General features: G+C 40.6%; 3 protein-coding genes across 4 annotated transcripts; 1 reads left to right on the top strand and 2 right to left on the bottom strand.

The window, feature by feature from the left end:
- Window positions 1-1,195: 1,195 nt before the first annotated feature.
- Window positions 1,196-6,252, bottom strand: syt1b (synaptotagmin Ib). The gene is made up of 9 exons (XM_068723810.1): window positions 6,158-6,252; window positions 4,709-4,889; window positions 3,900-4,075; window positions 3,328-3,441; window positions 3,030-3,197; window positions 2,752-2,919; window positions 2,336-2,453; window positions 1,805-1,938; window positions 1,196-1,610 (listed from the first exon to the last, which is right to left on the bottom strand). Exons 2-9 carry the CDS (start codon window positions 4,854-4,856, stop codon window positions 1,404-1,406), a joined length of 1,233 nt encoding a protein of 410 aa, XP_068579911.1. The 5' UTR covers window positions 4,857-4,889; window positions 6,158-6,252; the 3' UTR covers window positions 1,196-1,403.
- Window positions 6,253-8,746: 2,494 nt separating this feature from the next.
- Window positions 8,747-11,025, top strand: bbs10 (Bardet-Biedl syndrome 10). The gene is made up of 3 exons (XM_068723469.1): window positions 8,747-8,961; window positions 9,048-10,010; window positions 10,128-11,025. The coding sequence occupies exons 1-3, from the start codon at window positions 8,747-8,749 to the stop codon at window positions 10,945-10,947; spliced, it is 1,998 nt and encodes a 665-aa protein (XP_068579570.1). The 3' UTR covers window positions 10,948-11,025.
- Window positions 11,026-12,753: 1,728 nt separating this feature from the next.
- Window positions 12,754-19,193, bottom strand: cd9a (CD9 molecule a). Of its 2 annotated transcripts, none has more exons than XM_068723504.1 (8): window positions 18,988-19,193; window positions 16,405-16,507; window positions 16,165-16,262; window positions 15,629-15,703; window positions 15,303-15,404; window positions 14,195-14,284; window positions 13,753-13,836; window positions 12,754-13,636 (listed from the first exon to the last, which is right to left on the bottom strand). In XM_068723504.1, the coding sequence occupies exons 1-8, from the start codon at window positions 19,054-19,056 to the stop codon at window positions 13,571-13,573; spliced, it is 687 nt and encodes a 228-aa protein (XP_068579605.1). In that variant the 5' UTR covers window positions 19,057-19,193; the 3' UTR covers window positions 12,754-13,570. The 2 variants fall into 2 exon arrangements, with proteins under 2 accessions (XP_068579605.1, XP_068579607.1); XM_068723506.1 differs by lacking the exon at window positions 18,988-19,193 and adding an exon at window positions 17,273-17,397.
- Between the last annotated feature and the right edge of the window lie 2,515 nt (window positions 19,194-21,708).

Below are 21,708 nucleotides of genomic sequence, written 5' to 3'. Positions count from 1 at the left end.
ATCGATGTGTCAGCAGTCAGCAAAACAGTAAGATCACCTCATCACTGTAACGAAACCACGAAACTTTATAGAACAGCAACAACGTACACGTTTTACCAAGCCATGATGTTGAGTGAACACTTTGCCAAATAACAATTCGCAGTAAAAAAGGGCAGTGTGAACCCCCCCCCCCTTTTATGTTTTTGCTCAAAAATAGTAAGGCAAAAGTATTGTCTATTAATAAAGCATTTAATTCATGTTTATGTTCTTGGTGAGGGGCAGGAGGTTATATTTAGATAATATTTTACGTTTAATGTAAAAAATGAAAGAAAAAAAAACACCTCGCCACATGCCTTGGAGCTCAGTACCTATGCATTTATGAGTTGCTGTGCTATGGTAAACTATTAACTAACTCAGTATATGCAACTTAAATAATTGCCACATTTGGAAGTAGAATTGCTGCTGATTGTTGTTGAAGCATGGTGCTGACCATAGTGCCCATGGTGCAGACACAATAAAAGCAGCATCTGCACAATATAACACAGTCCAATGCAAAATAGCCGAGCCCAATAGTAATATTATTGTGAGGCTTATAATGTTTATTGACTCTCTTATTCCTTTTATATTGTCTAGCCTTTATAAGGCTGGACAATATTAAAATCTGTGGAAGAACACACTGAACCCAATGTTTTCATTATTATTGTTATGTTGCCATCTACACTTCAAACTGCAAGGCTCTGCATCTTTTTTCTTTGTGTCATGAAGACTAATCACAGCTACTGTCTATACCAATAAGTTGGAAAGGATGGGTGATGCTTCATCTGTTCTGCCACTCTGGCTGTGATGCTGCAGAGAAACGTGTCCATAAATGATGATGCCAAGACTCTTATCTTGGCACTTCTCTCATTCAAGGCTGTACTCCAACCCTAACCAGTGTACTCTAGCTTTTATAACTATCAATTCTATTGTAAGATGTTGCTATGGGATAAAATGGAAATTCTCAAGTACATACATTTCTATAAAGGGAATTTATAACAACCCATTATTTAACAAGCAAAAGGCATCAGTTATATAATTATGTTATGTATCAGGTGTAGCTGATATCAGGACAGAACAGAAGAAAGACACTCAAATTAAAACAATCCCATCTGGTTTATTAGCACTGTACATAGTGATACATCTTTGTTTACAACCCTTTGTTGCAGTTTAGGTCTAAGCAGGAGGAAGTTACTAAAGGAAGAAGAAAGTCCATAAAAGTGACTTGCATAGTGTCAAGGGTAAAACAGAGTATTATTGGTTAGATGTATGGCGCTAAGAAGCATAAAGGGTTCTTTGAGGAATAAGGGAAGAGTTAGGAACACAATTTGGAAGTAGTTGAGGTAAATGCTGCAATGTCATGGCCCACCAAACCAGGGGTCACGGTTTCATTTCTTGTTCGAAATTAGGGCGTTGATTTCATCCTCTGGTTTGAGGCTATGCCATTGGGCTATTGGCCTACGAGGGTTTGCCAGCATGTCTTCCCAATGGCATTGCTCAGTCCCAGTGCTTTTAATGCCCAGCAGCACTTTCCCGATGGCATCATTCTTCCCAATCTTATCATAGTCCAACACAGTCACTGCTACCTGCACCTTCTATGAATGAAAATACACACACACACACACACACACACACACACACACACACACACACACACACACACACACACACACACACACACAAAGAAAATGAATGACATTTCTGATGAATTGCATTTGTGTGTGTGTGTGTGTGTGTGTGTGTGTGTGTGTGTGTGTGTGTGTGTGTGTGTGTGTACAAATATATGCACCTCTATCTGTTCACATGCCACTTCAAAGCTGAAAGACTCGTTGAAGTAAGGGTTTAAAGTGTTCTTCTTTGTCGTTGTTTTCTTTTTCTTGAGTCTTTTCCCATTCTGCATTAAGTGGATCTTCACATAAGGGTCTGACAGAGAGAACAGAGAGGTTTTATGTCAGAGCGACAGACTCACAGCCTGGCACTGTTGCAGTTACTCCATCAGTGAAACACAACATCTATTGTAGTAACTCATGACAATCACACCACTGAAAAGCAGTTCTAAGGCCTTAATGTTCAACCAGAGTTAACAAATCTGGGCTATTTAGGGTGTATTTTATATTATGAAAATATTAATATAACTGAGACATCATTTATATTTTATATAACTTGAAGAGTTTTAAATATTTTTTTTAAAAGCGTTACTTTACTGTGGCCCTGAAGTTGTTTATACAAAAAAAACCTCCAGCACATTTATAGTCTGACATGGAGCTTAAACTTAAATCTAATATAATTCTTGTTTTTATTTTTTTACTGTTTGACTCACCGGATAATCCACCCACATCCATTTTCTTCAGGTTTTTGGCCTCTAAAATCACCACAGTCAACTTCCCTGCAGAAGGCACATACCTCAAGGACAAACATATGTCTCCAAGCCGCTCACTCTAATACAGAGAAAAAGAATTGAGTATGTTGTTGGGGAATTGCCTGGAAACTTATATAAGCGTAAATATCAAAAGGAGAAAGTATGCGATTTTACTCAAGCCAAAGAGACATCAAGCATCAGTAACCTTTTTCTCTAAACACAAAGATATACATCATTGAATCAAATGAGACCCAGTTTTAAAAATAGTGTTTACCACTGAATAACAATTTTGGAAAATCTAAAAGCAAGATTTTTTTTATTGTATGCAACTTTGTACATCTCTTTTTTCAAGTTAAACTCTCACTGTGTGCTCCCACCTCCTCCTTCTCTGCCTTCTGCAGATCCCTCCACTCCTGCAGAGACTGGCTGAAGTCCATACTGCTCATCAGTATCTTCACATCTCCAATGGCATCGTGTTTTGAGAAACGGTCAAAGTCGTATACAGTCATCACCAGTGTCTTCCCGCCCAGCTCAGTGTATGGTACCTACAAAACACACGTCAAAGACAATAACTTGAAACACATCATGTACCATGAGCTGATAGTGAACCCAATCAGTCAGGATAAATACTCTACTTTTTAATTCATCAATTTACCTTAAATGTGAAAGTCTCATTGAAGTTGGGTTCAAGAGTCTTCCTATGGACTTTGGTTTCAAACTTTTTCTTTTTGTCCGGGAGCAGATAGAGTTTAACATAGGGGTCAGAACTACCGCCCACATCCATTGCAGGAAGTTCAGCAGCCTGCAAGATGCCGACTATCAGCTAGAATGTGATGGCAAAGGAAATTATTAACAAGAGGTGAGAATCTGGCTGATTGACAGAGACAGGAGAAGTATTAGAATGTCGGTAGATTGTGGGCACGAAAACGTCATTGTGAAAAGCAGCATCTCACCGTATTATCTGTGAAGTTGTAGTCTAATGTGAAATGTAGTCGGCCCAGCTTCTCCTCATCCTTGGGCTCATTATCTGACAGCTCTGTTTTTTTGTTGCTTTCATCTTTCAGTGGCTGCAAGCATACAGAGACACACACAAATCACATGCGGTTAGAAAATATAGCTTTACAAGTAATCAAGGAAGACCTTCTGTCTCACAGCTTGTGGAGCAGCTATTTGTGCTGTGTTCCTGCTAGTATAGCATTACACAGCTAGAGGCAATCAAACAAAGATAAAGTTACCATCTCAAGTTCATTTATTGTTTAAAGGGAACAGGCACATTTTACACCATCAGTGTGTTTAAATGTGACCACCAACAACTCATCTCAGACATCAAGCTTTACTACAATATGAGCAATGGGCGAAACATCCATTAGCCCTAACAGGCAGGGACAGTTTTACTAGTCCTGGGTGACCCGGATGTCAGGACTGTGATACATTGCAAGGACAATACATCTGCAGGGGGAGACTGTGTGTCTGTGTGTGTGTGTGTGTGTGTGTGTGTGTGTGTGCGTGTGTGCGTGTGGCTTACCTCGCTGTAACCTCCATCCATTTCAGTGTCAAAGCCTCCGTTGCTCTTCTCTTTTCCCTTTTTCTTGTCCTTTTCTTTGTCCTTGTTTTTCAAGCACTTCCTCCACACACACACAGCACACGACAGCACCACACACAAACTCACGAGGCAAAGGGCAGCAACAGCCCATGATGGTGCTGCAAATCCACATAAAACCCACTTGATTTACATACTGTTTTAGTCAGCCACTTGAATACGGTGTTCAAAATGTTACCCTAAAATTCCACCTCAAGGTAAAACTATTTTTCTCACACAGTCTGAAAACACAGACAGAGGTAGTAAAACATACAGAGAGTAGAAGATGATCAGAAACACTGGGAAATGCAATAATATTGTTCTTTTAAGTCGTATTTTTGGCCATGGTGTAATACTGGATTACAATATATTGTACGGCGTAAGCATTTTTCCATCTCCTATGTATTCTGCTTGTTCTATATCATTATTGAAGCAATATATGACTGTGATATCAACTGGCATATTCAATTACAAGATGACATTTTTTTTTATGACTCTCTGTAATAAATGCACATAGCAGCACGTCTGAACTTTTGAAAGGAAATAACTTCCACACAAGAGAAACTGATCATGCACTTAAAGCAACATGTATATCTGTCTCATTTGAGTAAATGCTTTTCTGCTTCACCTGCTTCACCAAAAAGCTCCAGAATTATATCTGGCTTTGGTGATGGACATTTGACACAATAAATGTGTTATACCTGACCTGCCTAAAGGTCCAAAGGGTTTGGGAATTACATAGATGTCTAACTCACTGTGGATGCTGTGGAGTTCATTCATGAACTTGTTGTGACTGTGGCCTCCAGATTGTTTTTGGCCTGGAGTGGTTGTTGCATTTTGCAAGTTGGTTGGGATAGCTGGGGTGCCTGGTGAGGCCGGGGGAGCTCGACGGTTCCCAGTCATTATTTGAGGAGTAACAATAGATCCGGAATAAAACTGGTAGAGAAATGGAGATACAGAAAGTTTTAAAATAACAGCTTGTGCAATATATGGAACAAGCAGAAATAGGCAAACCTGTAAATCCCTCCCAAATCTGCAAAAAGTTTAAGGATCCATCCATACAGACCACATAAAAAACACACACGCCAGAGCATACATGCTATTGATAAAATTTATTTGTAGCAATAATCTGCTTATAGACACTGTATGACCATCGGTGTCAAATGACTTCTCCCGTTTCTGCTGCCCTGGCACTTGAACAGGATATGCAAGCAGCTGTCTCTACCAAACCTGCTGACATGGAGGAGAGAGGGACGGAGGAGAGGAAGTTGGAAGCGCCACGCGTGGACTGCTGCTGTCCCACAGTGAGCTTCCAGCAGTGAGAATCATGGGCCAAGGTCATGCTCAGTATGTGAAAGAAAAGTCCCACTGCCAAGACTCGACTCCCAAGTGCAAAAATGTTTTGATTTGTTGTTTTGTATTCTGCAGACATCACAGGTATTGAGTATCTGGGGTTGAGTCAGCAGTTGTGATCAGACACTGATATCAGATTACTGATCACTGATTCATTAACAGCTGCACGATGTGCATCCAACAAAACTTAAATGATGCCAACAAGAACAGCATGTCTCACATTTTACAAGTCTTTAACATTGAGCATGTTATTATCAAAGCAGTATTTCTGATTCTGATTTAACAAATTTATAATAATCAATAATTCAGAGCTTTTATATTTTTATGTGCCAGTATGAAACAAAAATATATTTAAATTGTGAAAATGTGCGCCTTTCTCTCATGTTTGACTCATCCGCACCATACGGTCCCCTAACTTCAGTTGTTAAAGCAGCTTAAACTCTGTCTACACCTGAACTAAAAAGGTTGCAAATTCATTACAGTATATGAAATATGGTGCCAATTCAACATTGCAGCTCTTTACCTTAAAAATGACAACTTTAGAGAGCCTTGCTTTTAGCTTGACATTGGACATTATCTCAACCTTCAGAAGACGTGAATCTTTCAGCAGAAGCGAAAGAAAAGAACTGACATTTTTTTAGTTACAAACTAATAAATTACCCATGATGATTTAGATGTTGTATCCGGTAAACACCAGAATGACCGGCACAGACCTGATTAATATTATTTCTCTGCGTTCATGGGTTTATGAACAGTTCCTTTTTAACTCAGCACAGTCAGTGAGAAAAATAAATCAAAGTACTTTTCATTGATGAAACAAAGAGAAAGAACAAAAAGACCCAGAGACATACCTGTATTCAGTCATCCACGCAGCAATGTCCAGACTCACAGGTACTCCTTTTCTTTACAGAGAAGTGGAGGAGGAGGAGGAAAGATGACAGGACCAGAGAGGACAGGAGAGGCGGTGGAAAACAGTGAGGTAGGGGAGAGTTTTCTATCACCAGTTCTTAGGCATCAAGAAGAAGAGTGCAGGTGTATGGAAGCTGGAGCGAGAGAGAAGAAGGGTGGGGCCAGATAGGGTTGGGATAGGTGGAACTGCAGCTCGGTCATCTGGTGTTGCTTCCCTCTGTGTGTGTGCTTTATGTGTTCCTTGTGAATGTGTTGTTTCCTGTCAATTCAGGTCTCATGGGAGCCTTGGGTGCTTATTTCTGACTCCCCACCTCTTGGCGGCCTCTGTCCCCATCCCTATACAAGTCACCCTCACCGGGCCACTGATGCATATTCATTAGTGACATAGCTTTTTAAAAGGCTCATTAGCATAGTGAGAGTTCAGCAATAGAGGACATTCACATTCATAGTGGACACGCTCTGTGTGTGTGTGTTGGTGTGTGTGCATCTGTACATCTGGCAGTAGCTGCAGAACTGTCTCATATTGTCTATGTATAGATGATGTTGCCTGATTTAGAAAGTAAGGATGTGGTTTCTGCAGCAACACAGAGATCAAGTTCCGGCCCCGCCCCGTTCACCTTGAGGTACCAGAGATGCACAGAGATACTGTGCAGAAGGAGGGACAGAGGGAAATAGAGGGGGTGGGGGGATGGGCAGGGGAGTGGGAGCTCGACATAACCTCTGTTCGTGACTTTTGAAATATGTTTTTCTTTTGCTTATGGCAAACATTTTCGATACATTTTGGTTATCACTCCTTGAGGATTTGACATTTTGGGCTCAGCACATTTATGTTTGAAGAAAATTAAGCTTTATTTATTTTTGAGGAGGTCCCATTAAGAAATAGGATTTCTTTTAGGGAGGCCTGAGAGCAAATTACAGATAAACGTCATTACAACAAGAAAGTTCAGTCGTCACATATACAGACACACAATTTAAAACAGTTACAAATATTATTAAATGTATGCTGTTGTGGTTATTAGCTCTAATCTCAACTAAAGATGTCTGCAAACAAAATGTTTCTAATTTACTAAATAGAATCTGATGTTCATTTGAAGGAAAACAGCCATTGCACATGTGTTTAGTGACAAAGGGTGTTAATAGTGGACCTACGACCTTTTTAAAAATGTTTTGACATTGTCATTGTAGGAAAATCACAGGTGTTACTAATAACATTAACGATGGCTTCCTTCTATCCAAGCATGCCAGCAACCCATGACAGTGTAACTCTATGCCAACATGCACAATAGCACACTAGCCATTAAACTTAACCAGCTAAATGGAATTCAGCCATCAGTCTTTTTATTGTTTAGGTGTCTGCTTTTGCTGTGATAGGCCTGCTGTGCTGCACATTTTCTTACATATTTGTCTACACATAGCACCACTATTATCAGCCTTGTAAAGCCATACTATCAGATAATGAAGGGAGACATGTAAACATCCAAACTGATAAAGTCACTTAACACTCCCATTAGCAGTAAGCATTTAGTCACATCGTATTTTTCATACATGTAAAAAAGGAAATTCCTTTTGTACAAACACAGTGTAAAATGTACATTGTATATGTACCAAGAACACTGTTATATATTGTTTAAATCAATTTACAAACACGATCTTTGTTGTATAGTGAAACAGCTCATACCTCCACTCGCTAGGGGGCAATAGTCATTTGTGATCTAAATTACATCTACGTCACAAACCACAGAAGAAGTCTCGTCTCTAGGATACAGAGAAAGCGTTCCTGCTGGACTGATGGTGAGTTCTCTCAGATTATAGCACCACGTTCTGGGGAAGAAACAGGTTGTTTTTGTTTGTCAGGCAGTTAGAAAGTTGTGCCTTTAAGTCATGTTTGTGGTGTATGATAGAATAAGCTTAGCCGCTGTCGCTTACTAGTTCACCGTATTCGTTCAGCTAACTAGCTAGATAGCAGATGCTAAAATGCTATCTAGCATATAGCATATAGCAGGCTGTAGGTTAAAGTTAAATGGTATGTTTCTATATAAACTGTACAACAACACACATTTCATGCATGCAGTGCATTATATAGTGTACATACAGTTTGTCATACACTATACTGAATAATGTATGACAGTATGAGTAAAACATTATAAATCACTGTTTAGGTTGTATATAGTGCATGCATATTATGTTGTGAACAGATATTAGTAGAAATATTTATGTGTAATGTATTATTTATTAAGAGTAATGCATTGCCATTCTTTGAACTGCAGTTCAAAACCAGTCTTAACAAGGTAGTAATTCATTAACATTTGAAACTGAGAACATGTGATGTAAGCAAAGACCCAAAATTGACATCTGCCATGTGTCAAATTTATCCTTTTGTGCCCACTTGAAGCATTTTTAGCCAACAATATTTGAATACCTCTGGTACCCTCTATTGATTTTCATCATAAGCCAAAAAACGTGTATCTGAATACTGCCTGTGACACTAAATCAAAAGAATAAAAATACTGTGTCTGTTGCCTGTCCTCAGCATGTGTGCCTTTCAGGGTGTGGGGATGCTGCCGGTGGAGCATCTTCACCTGGAACATGTTCTGCAGACTGTGTGTGTGTTGGAGTCAGTCGTCCGCCGCAGTTTTGGCCCTGAAGGAGGACAGGTGCTGTTCACACAAGACACAGGACAGGCCATGTTGAGCCGCAGTGGGACTCGCATTCTCACTGCACTACGACTGGAGCATCCACTGGCCAGGTAACACACACGCTACTCTCTCACTTTCGTGGGCTTTGTCAAGGGTCCTTTTGTTTTGTGATGTATTTGTGTGTTTCTCATTTTAGGATGGTGGTGGAGTGTGTCTTGAAACACAGCACCGTGACAGGTGATGGGTCCAAGACATTCATACTGCTGATGGCGTCATTACTACGGATAATTCATACAACGGCCTGCAAGGAGCCTAATGTGTCTCACGCCTATAACTCCAAGGCAGCAGCAGTGGCTGCCGCTGCCAGGCACTTGGCTGACAAGATGCTGGCATTTGCATTGGAGGAGCTGGATGATCTCATTGCAGTAGGAGTGGTCCCGTATGGATGCTGTCTTTCTTGGGAGGATTTTACTACAAAAACACAATTACAGGCGCACACAAACAATCACGGTGTTCAAAATCTGCTGACATCCTTCTTTCATTCACGTCTGGGTCGCACCCACTGTGACTTAATGAGCAACCTCACCTGTGAGCTGCTCACTGACTGGAAGTTAGAAAATGACTTACCTTCCTCGTCACTTCACTTTGTAAAGGACAACTTGGCGGCCTTGCATACACCTGTGTCAGGCTTCCCTGTTAGTTGTTCCCGTCTGATTAAGGGGCAAGTCATTCACAGGGACTTTGCTGCACCCTGCCCTCAGACTGACCACCAGCCAGTTAAAGCTGTCGTTTTCACTGGGTTCCTGCAGCCAAAATTGCTCCGTGCAGAAGAAGTGCTGGAGCTGGGGTGTGGAGAAGAAGGGAAGCAGAGAAACATTGTGCAGTTCAACGCCTGGGCAGAAAGGTCACTAGAGCATGTCATTGCGAACCTGCAGAGTTTGGGTGTCTCTGTGCTCCTGTCTGCAGTGAAACAGTCTGCGGCTGTCCTAGCTTTGGCTGCACAGGCAGAGATGTCCATTGTGGAGTGTGTCAGTGAAGACGAGCTGTCTCTCTTTGCTAGGCTAAGTGGGGCCACACCTGTCAGAGACTGCTGGATGATTGAACCAGAGCACGTTGCTACACTGACCTTTTGCAGACCAATACTGTTGGGAGCCCATAGGTATGAAAACACGTCTCTCTTTCCCTCTCATCCACTGTGTATGAGCAAAATCACACATATGGTTATACATACTTTTATAAGTTGTTTTTTTTCTTCTTTTCTTCTTTTCTTCCATAGGTATGTCCACGTGGCTTTCCATGATTCAGCGGAAAGGGTGTCGGTCAAACCCTGTAGTCTGGTCATTTGTGGCCTGGGGGAAGGGCAAACTGACCAGTATGCTGGTGCGCTTCGCGATGCTATCCGCATGTTACTTTCAACTTGGGAGCCCATGGATGTCACTGCAACTACAGCATCAGAGAGGACCCGGCAGTCAAACAAAAGCACATCTTTACATACGGACAATCAGATCCCCAATGCAACTCCCTTCAAGCAGTGTGTGTTGGAGCCAGGCTGTGTTATACCTGCTGGTGGGACATTTGAGTTTCTCTTAAGCCATGCCCTCCTACAGCATGGCAGCAGTTGCTCAATTTCTGATGACACAATGATGGGTGTCCCTGCTGTTTCCCAGCTCTTGGCAAATGCTCTACTGAGCGTGCCACGACAGATTTACTGCCACAGTCCACGACGTTTCCTGCAGACTCAAACCAGACTCCTGAGTTTTGTTCAAAATCATTCGCACCCTTTCAGCCTCGCACACAAACAAGAACACAACAGAATCCTCATACGGGTCGGGGGTGATTGTGAATGTCCTCTAGAGGAAGGTAAACTAACCAAGCATTGTTGTAGAGAAGCTGACGTGTCACCAAATGTTGTTATGTCGGACTCGGGCCTTGAATCTGTCTCCTGTAAATACCGGGTACTTTTGGCCGTGCTGCAGTGTGTCTCAAGTCTTCTCCAGGTGGACACCGTGCTGCACACACACACTGCCTTACACACCCAGTCACACAGACTTCCTAATGCTTCCTGGGAGGGCACTGAGGATGAGGCAGAAGACTGAGATTGTATTATGTCCCAAGATAAAATCCATAAACATATTTTCTCTCAATACTTACTCAGGTATCATTTGAATATATTGCTACAGCCGTTTTTTGTATGTCCACAGTGTTTTTTTGTGTCTTACTACAATATATTTGTAATGCAAGTTTTTACTTTCACTGAGATAGTAAACAAAAAAACAATTCAATAGTACCGAGTGAGTACTATAATACTGAATACTGAAACAAGAAACATTGAGGAAAGAAGTTTGTTTTTGAAGTATTTATTCTCTGGCCAGAGAAGGCTTCACCGTCAACAAACTGCAGTTCATTCTGCAGAGGATGAGCCAAGAATCCAGTGTCTCTCTTGCTTATAAGCATCTCAGCACACAGGGTGGGGGAACATCAGGTATTTACATTAGATACAATTGATCAACAGTTTCAAGCTCCCCATTGACCCCTCCAGTCACCCCCTTCATCTTCTGAGCCTTGTCACACAAAGACATGTGTCTTTGTTACTCTTGCCTATCTCTGAGAATCTTCACACCTCAACATTCTTTGGTTAAACTGCACCCCCCATTTGGTTACTTCCTCTTATCAAAGCAAAAGGCAGAGATAACCCATATGGTCCTGTTACCACTCTCCTAGGTACACAATCATATGCCACATATATAGTTAGTGAGTAGGGCAGATAAACTAAGTCACAGTAGAAATGTACTAGCAAAGGGAAAATTCTCTATTACAACTGTTGTGTGGTTCAATTTATTGGCAAATAGAACGTTACGTTGCTTCTGTACCAACCTGTCCTGAATCAAGGTTAGGTTTGGCAATAACAGTAGAAAAAGAAAACATCAAACAACTTAGTGTTGATCTCTGTATAGGACAGAATGTGCCATTGTTTTCAAAATAGTTTAGTCTTTATCTGCTGTGTTAATGTGAAGTAGTGTGAGTGAGTAAATGTGGATGTTGGCCTCTTTCCTCCTGAGTTCTCATTAGGGTTCCTTTTTTTTCTCCACATTTCTCTTTCTTATCTCAGTTTCCTGCCCTCTTCCCCTGGCCAACACATTCTGTTACATAAAAGGCATACACAGAGAACAACATGGAGGCATCGTCTCACGTATATACACACTCCTTTTTATAATCAGCGTTATCTTTATCGTGGGGGTGGGGTGTCTGGGAGGGCAACACCCAGCTATCAACAACCAAATCAAAGTGTACTTCCTTGTGCTATAATCAGAAGAGGAACTCTAACTCTATTCTCACTTCTTTTTGGTAAAATAGTGAGTCATCAATAAATGTCTAGATTAACTATGATACATAATTGTGCACTGTTTACTGTAATCAGTGTGTGCACCTAGTTTTAAACAGATTTTCCGCAGTTTAATTGTGACGGCATTACTCACAAACAAAGACAGCTCATGGCTTGGTTTGTGCTTTGATCAAACTACATGAGTCACACTTGTCGGTCCCAAATATCAAAGAGAAGGAAGCTGGGGGGAGTATTTGGATTGTTTTTTTCCCACTGCGCACACAAAAAAAAGAACCTGGAGGTTGTTTTCAGTCTTATCAAGGCCCCTACGCCTTTCTAACCCTTACATGCTCCCTATATCCTACACAGCTAAATCTAACATACCGAGCAGAGACAATTTGTTAATGCATCAATCTAATAGTGAAGATTTTTCTTTCTAGTTAATGAACTTTAGTCACTGACCTTTTGAGAAAAGGCTTAATGAAACATTACAGCTCATTTGTCTCTTTTACTGTGTGTGTGTGCGTGTGTGTGCGTGAGTGAGTGATTGCGTGCCATAATATAATCCCTCAGAGCCGACTCAGTCAGTACATTTTGGTTTATTTGGTTCTCATTAATATTTGTCTCTGTGAAACATAGTGTACATGGTATAAATCAACCCAATCTCTGTAAAATAAAAATAACATTATAAAATACAAACCACATATTAAACCACTATGTACTATATAACTACTAAGTTTATGAATCTTTTACAAATAAAAAAGAAGACATTTACAAAACATGACAAAAATGAAAGGCGTTTTTTTTGTAAAGGGTGAGTAAAAAAGGGAACAAATTAAATGTCACAATGAAGGAACTAGATGCTACTCGGTCACCACAGATCACAGCTCGGCATTGAATTGGCTACTAGTCACCGTGGTTTGACTTTGATGTTGTAAGAAAATAATGTCATTGGCTGCTGCTGTATTGTGCTGAAGTGGTAGTGGTTGCCTTTTTCATGGCCCTGATCCATGACTCTTCTGTCATGTAGGTGACCCCAAGTGATAGCAATAGAAGTGTGATCAGTATACAATAATATGATCTTTTGTTTAGATAATTAGCAGTTCACACAACACTAATTTCAATCAAATGACCACAAAATTACAAATCTCTGCACTACATTGCCACCGAAGAACAGATGACACCCATTCTATAGTTGGGCCTAATAACCACATCACAAGCTGGGTTTAAGTGTCAGCAGCACAGTTATAACTGATGGATTATGTAATAATCTGAAATATCTGCACCCAGCCTAGTTTCCTTGAACAACTAGTGTTTTTCTATTGGCAGTGGGGAGTCATGTGACTCGAATGACATCATGCAACATTAACAAAGACTCTGGGATGTGATGGTAGGTGTCACACCACCTCCCGAGACTTCCTGATGGCGCAGCACAGGAGCATGCTAAAGATCATCCCAAACACCTATGAAAGAGAGGGAGACGTACATTGTGTTTGTCTTAGATTATTTCTGCACTGCGTTCATCTTCCAGGGCAGCAGACACTAAAATTCAACGAGTTACAGTTAATACCACGCTTACCATAACAACACCGATGGTGATGCCTGCTCCTCCTATGATGTGTAGTTTGGAGTCAAACACCTCATCAATGGCGTCAGGGCAGCTCTGCAACACACAAGCACAAATCCTTTCAACTTTCTCCGAACCTATGCCGAAACATGATTTGTGCTATGGCACAGACGGCTTGAGAGCATGCAGGCTCCAGTAAACCATTGTTGCCATAGTAGCACTGCAAGGCAATTGAGGTAATTATTCTGCAAACAGGAAGACTAATAAATTACTGACACACATCAAACCATCATTATGAATTTGACAAACGGTAATTTCTCCAGCTCTCGGCTAAAACATGTCTGACATCTGTTAGATGCTCTCTCGTATTGATTGTTTTTCTTTCTTTAGCTCTTGACAGAAGTACTTGGCTGTGTGTGCATCCAATCTATACAGACATTGAGGGTAGTTGTACCTTCGTAATGAGCACCTCAAGTGGCTCTCCCCGGGGACAGGTGTCTTTGGCAGAATCTACTACAGAACCAGTTGGCCCGCAACAGTTGAGCTGTAGACATACACAAAGTCAAACCTTTAAACCAGACAGCGGAAGGAAAAACACAAATGTCTAATGCTAAGTGTTTAAAAGGAATAGTAGGATGCATACAATGTTCAGCCAGAACCAGTTACAGTGTATACCTCTCACTTAAACAACACATATGTTTTTTACATAACTGTTTACAAATTAAACAAGTAAGATTCTACATGTTCATTAGTGAGCTTTAGAGGTGCTGGTAGGCTTGTTGCCCCGTCCTTCTAGTCTTTACAGGCTAATTGCCTTTAAGCACACTAATGAAGAAAGTGAATGAGCTTTTTTCTTAAAATGCTGAACTTGTCCTAAGGTCATTTGCTGAATCTGCAACTTCTAGTCTTTTGGGAAAACTTAAAGAATGTTCTGTTTTAGTCATTGAAAGCTGGACAGCTACTTCCATAAAGTTTGTGACCTTGTGTTGAACCTTTTCCCCAATAGCTATCTCAGCTGTTTTTCTTTAGCATCTTCTAGTGACCTTTCGTCAAGGGAGATAGTAAATTTGTTGTGCACGACAGTATTTACGCATTCTTACCGAGAGGCTATGGTGTTATGGATCAGGGCTGATTTGAGACCGTGACGTCTTCCCATATTAGGATAAGATGACATTTGACAGAACAAATTACCAAAGGACGGGTTCAAACAAGGTCCAGACCTTGACTAAATCATTCTGCTTCAAAGCCTTTGTATGTGTTACCTGCACTATATAAGACACAGTCCTCTGAGCAGCAACTTGACGCATAACCTGTATGTGTTTCAACTCTGTTCCTTCTTGCAAGAATAAATGTCCTGATTAATGATTTTACACCTGGTATCGAGTAATATTTTTCTAACATAGTCATTATAAACACTGTGGATAATACTTGTTGTGGAGAGTTTTGAAAAGTATTGCTTGGTGACATGAAATAAACATTTGCTTGAAAATACTTTTTGTGCCAAATTCCTTTTAGATATGATCAGAGTCAGTCTGAATTATATCGAAGCAGTCGATGCTCACCCCGGTTTGAATCACCCGCAGAGTCTCTTTGAGTCGCTCATCCCCTGTCGTCTTGAAGTTATTGTAGGTCTGCATGTAGAACGTTGTGATATCATTCACCACCTACAACACAGCAGCAAACCGGGTACAATCATTTTATTTACATAACTTACTTTGCATTGTTGTGCCCATCATTTTGTGGCTTGTATTTTGTTTCTACATGGTGCTTTTTCTTATTGCACTGCCTCTAATGTACTTTTTTAAAAATGCACAGTGCTTGTGACATTGTTGAAAAGTTTTATACAAATAAAATGATCAATGTAACATAATTTAAACATGTAAATTACCTTGCTTTGGTTGGAAAATACCCAGATTCCAGCCGCAACCTCAATGGCAAATATGATAAGCAGGAAGAAAAAGAACTGCAAAACGGAGAGACAGAATTAAACTCAGCTGATTGTGTGAATGTGTGTTTCCATGCATGCGTGTGCTCATGTCTTTTGCGCGCATGTGTGAACAAGTGAGGTCATTTGAGTGTAGCTGAAACCAATTTACATAGGCTCCTCCTCTTGAGAGATTTAGTGCAAGAAGATTAGGGCCAGACAGGACGGGAGGGAGGAGGGGAACTAATGTAAGGAAATCTAGAGACTCTTCTCTGGCCTTGATACTGTTCAGTAAACTAATGAATGTAGCTCATATTTCTTAGCGAGCCCAAGGTCAGTCCTCAATCCACACTTGCTTAAGTTAGATAACAAGTCCAAGTTCTGCTGAGTGAGATCACTACAAAAACATTTTAAAAATAACTCAGACACAGAGAAAGAAACTTGTGGTTTAGTGGTTAGTTAAATCAAAAGTTACGTGAAGAATAAAAAGTGGTACAAACCAGTCCCAGCATACAGGGGGACTCCTGGATGGCCCCACAACATCCCAGAAAACCCACCACCATCATCAGTGCTCCAGCTCCAATCAGGATATATACACCTACACGTACATATAGAATATCAGAGATACATACAAGCACATTTTGTGTTTAGCAGAGCTCACCTAATCCCAAACTGTGCTTTTACCTTTGCTTAAATGATAATGGATAATGTGTCCAGCTCAAGGACTAAGAGGATCTTACCTGTGTAAAACACATATGGAGAATCTGGTCCTTCAAACAGGCCTTTGGTCTTTGGGTCTAATCTTAGCCACAGGCCTATCGCAAAGACAGCAGTGCCTGCAAGCTGAAACACAAAACATTTAGATGTTGTCATACAGCACTGTAATTAGTTATAACCACACTAAATGCATTGTGCACACTGTACATGGTCAGTCTAAAATGTACAGTAGTAGGATTCATCATTATAGAGAGTGTAACAGTGAGAAATTAAGATCAATTAATGTTCGGAGAGGAAGTAAGCCCTCTCCAGATTCATATTATGGCTTCATGAGGCTACACATCAGGTGAGAGTGATCATTTAAAGACGATGCCCAATCACCAAAGACTCTTATTCAGCAACTCTTATGTATATCCAACTGTATATCGACATACAACAAACATTGGTAATCATCTACACATCACAACTAATTACCACTTAGATGTTGCACCACATGGATATCATATGGATAGGTCTGGAGACAGACATTTTTCACTCCTCATCTATCAGATCTTGATAGTGGTATTAAAACACATTGATGGGGAGCATGAAATGCTGTCAATGTGTCTGTCTGCAGAATGTGTGCATGTGTCTACCTAGAAAACAAGACCAGTCTCACAATCAGAGAAGAGAGACATGAGAGTAAAACACTCACACATTCCCTTATTCATCAGAATATGTATTTAATATTGACACAAAGTAGCATGTGAATGTACAATAGGAAGCTTCTCCGCCTCTCTCTCTCTCTCTCTCTCTCTCTCTCTCTCTCTCTCTCTCTCTCTCGTTCTCTCACACACACACTGGCACACAACACATTAAAGACACAATAATAAAAAAGTAAAGCACACCTACCCAAAAGAAAAAGTTGAAGACAAACATGGCATATTTCACACACTTTATTCCCCCAGTGAAAGTCATGCTGATTCCGTCTACACAATGCACCACTATGAGTAGGTAATAACTAACTTCTTCCCAGACAGGAAGTGAAGCATAATGGTGTCAGCTGAAAAAGGTGGTGGACAGAGAAACCCTTCAAACTATCACCTGATATAGGGAGTGTCAAGAGAGTTCATTGTGTATGTGATATGAATCATTCCCAGTGCTCCTTTCTCTCTTTTGTTACATGTCTATGCATGCACAGTTTGTGTCTGCATTTGTGCAGGTTGTGCAGGCATACAGGTTGTTATGATCTGGGAGGTAGCAGCACAGAGGGCTCTGTTGAGGCACGATGACATAAAACCTTTTTTAAGTGCTATACCTAGCAGAATATTTACTGCTCTGGTGTCTGAATCATGTGTGACTATAGCTAATAGACTGCTCTGAAATACAACTGCTTCCCATTCCTACTCCCAGAAGCTGCTTTTATTAAAAGCAAGGTATTTGAACCCTGCTCTTGATGCATTGACACAAAACTGTGCATGGACACTCATGTTGTGTGCAGACAGAGCTGAGATCAGATATCTGTGTCATGTGATTTGTGGCTGCACGAGCACGGCTATGACCAGTGTGTCAGATCTTCACTTCCTGCTCAATCCTCCACAAATAGGGAACATCACATCTGCATTTATATATACAGTATGTGGGTGTGATGTTTGAGCAGGTTTTCCATTGACTCTGAATGACAGACAAGAAGTGCACTACACTGACACTGCGGTTAATTATTATTATTATTTTACAAATCGTCAGTTTTTGCATTTTTGAATCTCTGTGATTCTGTTGCTTGGGTCATTTTCTCTCTCTCTCTTTCTCGCTCACACATACACACACACATTGGGAAATCCCTGTCTGCCCTGTAATGAATAGTTATCCTTGGTTCTATCTATAGTTGCACACTTTATAAACGTTCATAAAAGGGCAAAGCATCCGTTCGAAACCACACACACATACAGAGATCACAAACAAACAGTCACAACCAGACACACCCTGCAAGCTTAGAAGGACACAAATAGCCTTATGGGATATCCAGGACTCATTCACTCACACACACACACACACACACACACACACACACACACACACACACACAAACACACACACACACAAGCTGGCTTGCATGCGCAACTCTTCACGTCACGTGAGGGAGCAGAAGTCTTAATTATTATTATATCAGTATATCAGCCCCCCCTCCCCCTCCCCCTCCCACTCCCATTGCAATTATTAAAATGCCGTGCGCACAAACTCCAGTTAAGTCTGCGCAGTAGAACTGGGTCACTTGGCCACTGGGGATTATTCCTCCAGCCAGCTCGGTCTCCACGCGTATTGGGACACTTTGTGTTTGGTGGTGGCAAGCGCCAAAAATAATGCGTAGGGCAACCCAGAATATAGCCTACTGTGATTAGCAAACAAGGACGCTTGCGGTTCTGAATCTGGGACGCCATGCCATTCGATTCACTATAGTAAACTGCTCACACACTAACGCGCATGCACGCAAAGCTCTCTCTTACTCACACACACACACACACACACACACACACACACACACACACACACACACACACACACACAGACATACAGGCAGGATGCATATGCTTACATGAGAACGCTACATTTCCTCGCTTTAAACTCACCCAGAATATCAGGTTGAATGCAAACATCAGGTATTTGATGCACATTTCCCCTCCCGACAGCGCAGCCATAGCGGTACTTGAGATACGGATCTCACTTCTGCTGGTATCCCCTAATTCAGACCTACGGTAGAATAGAAGACCTTCTAAATAACAGTCAGTATGCAGAATGAGGTTATTTGCCGACGCTCAAGCACTGCTACGCGCGCCGTGCTGTGCGCGCCTGAAGTGGTCCGCCCCCACACATAACGGACTGCCAATGCAAAGCCTCCTGAAGCTTTTTTCTTCTTTCTTACAAATGTATTTGTTACTTTATTCTTTAAAATGTTGCTGCCCGTTTGCCTCATTCAAATAACCCATTGTTTTACCAATACCTTGTATTAAGCAAAGGCCTAATAATACATTATTTCGCATCTGTATGGCTTTTGCATCACTGTCATAGCCATCATACTATTATAGAGAGGCTTGTAATAGTATTTGCAACACTAAATAAATAGGAATAAGCAAGTTATATACTTATTGCACTATTTATATATTTTGTGTCTCCAAAATGAGATTACAGATTACTTCATTTTGAAATGGTAGCCTAATAGCTCTGATAGGGAATCTATAGTCTGTGCTCAGCGTGTGTCCTTCCTGCATACAACAATGCCCTGAGAAGCAGCCTGCGGTGGGCTTTTTGACCACAAATTCCTGCAGCAGCCTCGGCTGTGCGATGACGTAATTCTCCCAGAAAAGGAAAGACGCGTCACGGATTGAATTTATTGTACATGAATGAACACGGTGCACGAGTATGTCCACGCGATCAGACTGACAGCTCACACCACAAACAAACACAAAGTGACCAACCTCCTATTATCCAGTCAGTTTGACTTTTTAGTATTATCTCCACGGTATTTGTAATGTGTGCATGTTGGTTTTCTGCATCAATATTTCTAACCATTCCTGCTGCGGTGTACATTTTACATCCACAGACAGTTATTTGGGCACTACCTATAATTTATACAAATTTATAAATTGTAACTCATGGCTTTATTAATGCTTAACAATAGGTCTACATAGGTTACTAATGGTTTATGGATTAGTTATAAATAGTCAGTCATTAATAAAAATGTCACCATAATGAACCATCATTTTCACCTAGAAAAGCATTGTAGAGCATCTGGACCAAAATCCATTTTCAACAATTTATTAACATTCACAACTGCAGACTTGAAAACTTAAAACTCACTTCTATAGAACCCTTAATTAATATATTGACTTGCTAACACTTCTAACTGCAGACTTTTTAGAAAGTGAAAAAAACATTATATTTTATTACTAGATCACAACCATTTCATTTAATACCATTCTACTTTATTGTATATACTCTGCATTTGTTTTTGCACTTTTATTATTTTATTTTATTTTTATGTTATTTAAATGTATTATGTTCTGCTGTTATTTTATTGTATGGTATATATTGAGCATTGTTCATACTTAATATGTTTATGTTTACTCTGTAACTTTGTTTGCTGCTGCTACAAACAAATTTTCCCCTGGGGATGAATACAGTATCTATCTATCTATCTATCTATCTATCTATCTATCTATCTATCTATCTATCTATCTATCTATCTATCTATCTATCTATCTATCTATTGAGTGTTGTTCAGTTATTCTGGAAGATTAGCCCTGCGCTCAGGTTGAAGATGGGTGGTGAAGCATGTCATAGCAGGAAAAAAAACAGGTGTAATTGATAATAATAACATTAAAAACAACTGAATTTCAGTTAGTGAGCTAGTTCCAAGGTTTTAATATGTGTGAGATACCTCACTGGCATGGCATACTGGGACAATCAATGGAACGGACCCATTGTCAACCAAATTAGTTTCACCCGTGTTTTTCTTGCTATCATAAGTCATAATCTCTGCAGTGAAAAAGGTCTTTTTAGTTAGCCTTTATTTAACCACTTTTGTTCTATTGAGAACAAAGATCTCTTTTACAAGGAAGACCTGGTCAAGAACAGCAGCAACACAGAGGTTCAGCAATTAACATGAAAGCACATGGATTTGGGGAACATTACAATGAACAGATAAAACATGGAAGATACTGTGACGTGTCACAGCAGGGAAATGAAGGCAGCTAAATTCCACGTAGCCTCTTCAGCTTTTAGGGTCCTGGTATTGTGCATGCTGACTCATTGTCATATTGGAATGGCTTATTGGGACTCTTGGATAAAACAGAGTCATCGTTAATGTTATTAATAACACCTGTACTTTTCCTAAAGCAGCTACAAACCAAAGGCCCACCCCCCACAGGTGTTTTCACTTGAGCCTGACTAGACCCTTTATGGACAGCTGCAGACTGTGCTGGCTCACTTATTAATTTTCCTGTCACCTGACAATTTAAAACTTTATCATGGTTATTAGTATATTGAGTAATTTGCAGCACAGCTCCACCCAACAGCAAGCTGTGGAGATGTCTCATGAAAACACCTCAGAGCACAATGTTGAAAAGCCGTGCCAGAATTGGATAGGCATACATTTGGACACAATAATGTCTTTGTCTTTTGGCCAGCTGGGAGGTGAAGTTTTCACCTGAGAGTGTTGATCCGTACATGTTCCCAGTGTGTGTGTGTGTGTGTGTGTGTGTGTGTGTGTTATTTTGTCACAGCTTAGTCATGTGTTTGTGCACCACCACAGCAGTATTATTGCGTGCGATATCTCCAGTGAGTGTGTTTTC

Source organism: Cebidichthys violaceus, unplaced genomic scaffold (genome assembly GCF_023349555.1).
Source record: "Cebidichthys violaceus isolate CVI_PGR_0920_01 unplaced genomic scaffold, fCebVio1.0.p SCAF_3, whole genome shotgun sequence".
NCBI lineage: Eukaryota > Metazoa > Chordata > Actinopteri > Perciformes > Stichaeidae > Cebidichthys > Cebidichthys violaceus.
This window is presented reverse-complemented; position numbering and strand designations above follow the sequence as displayed.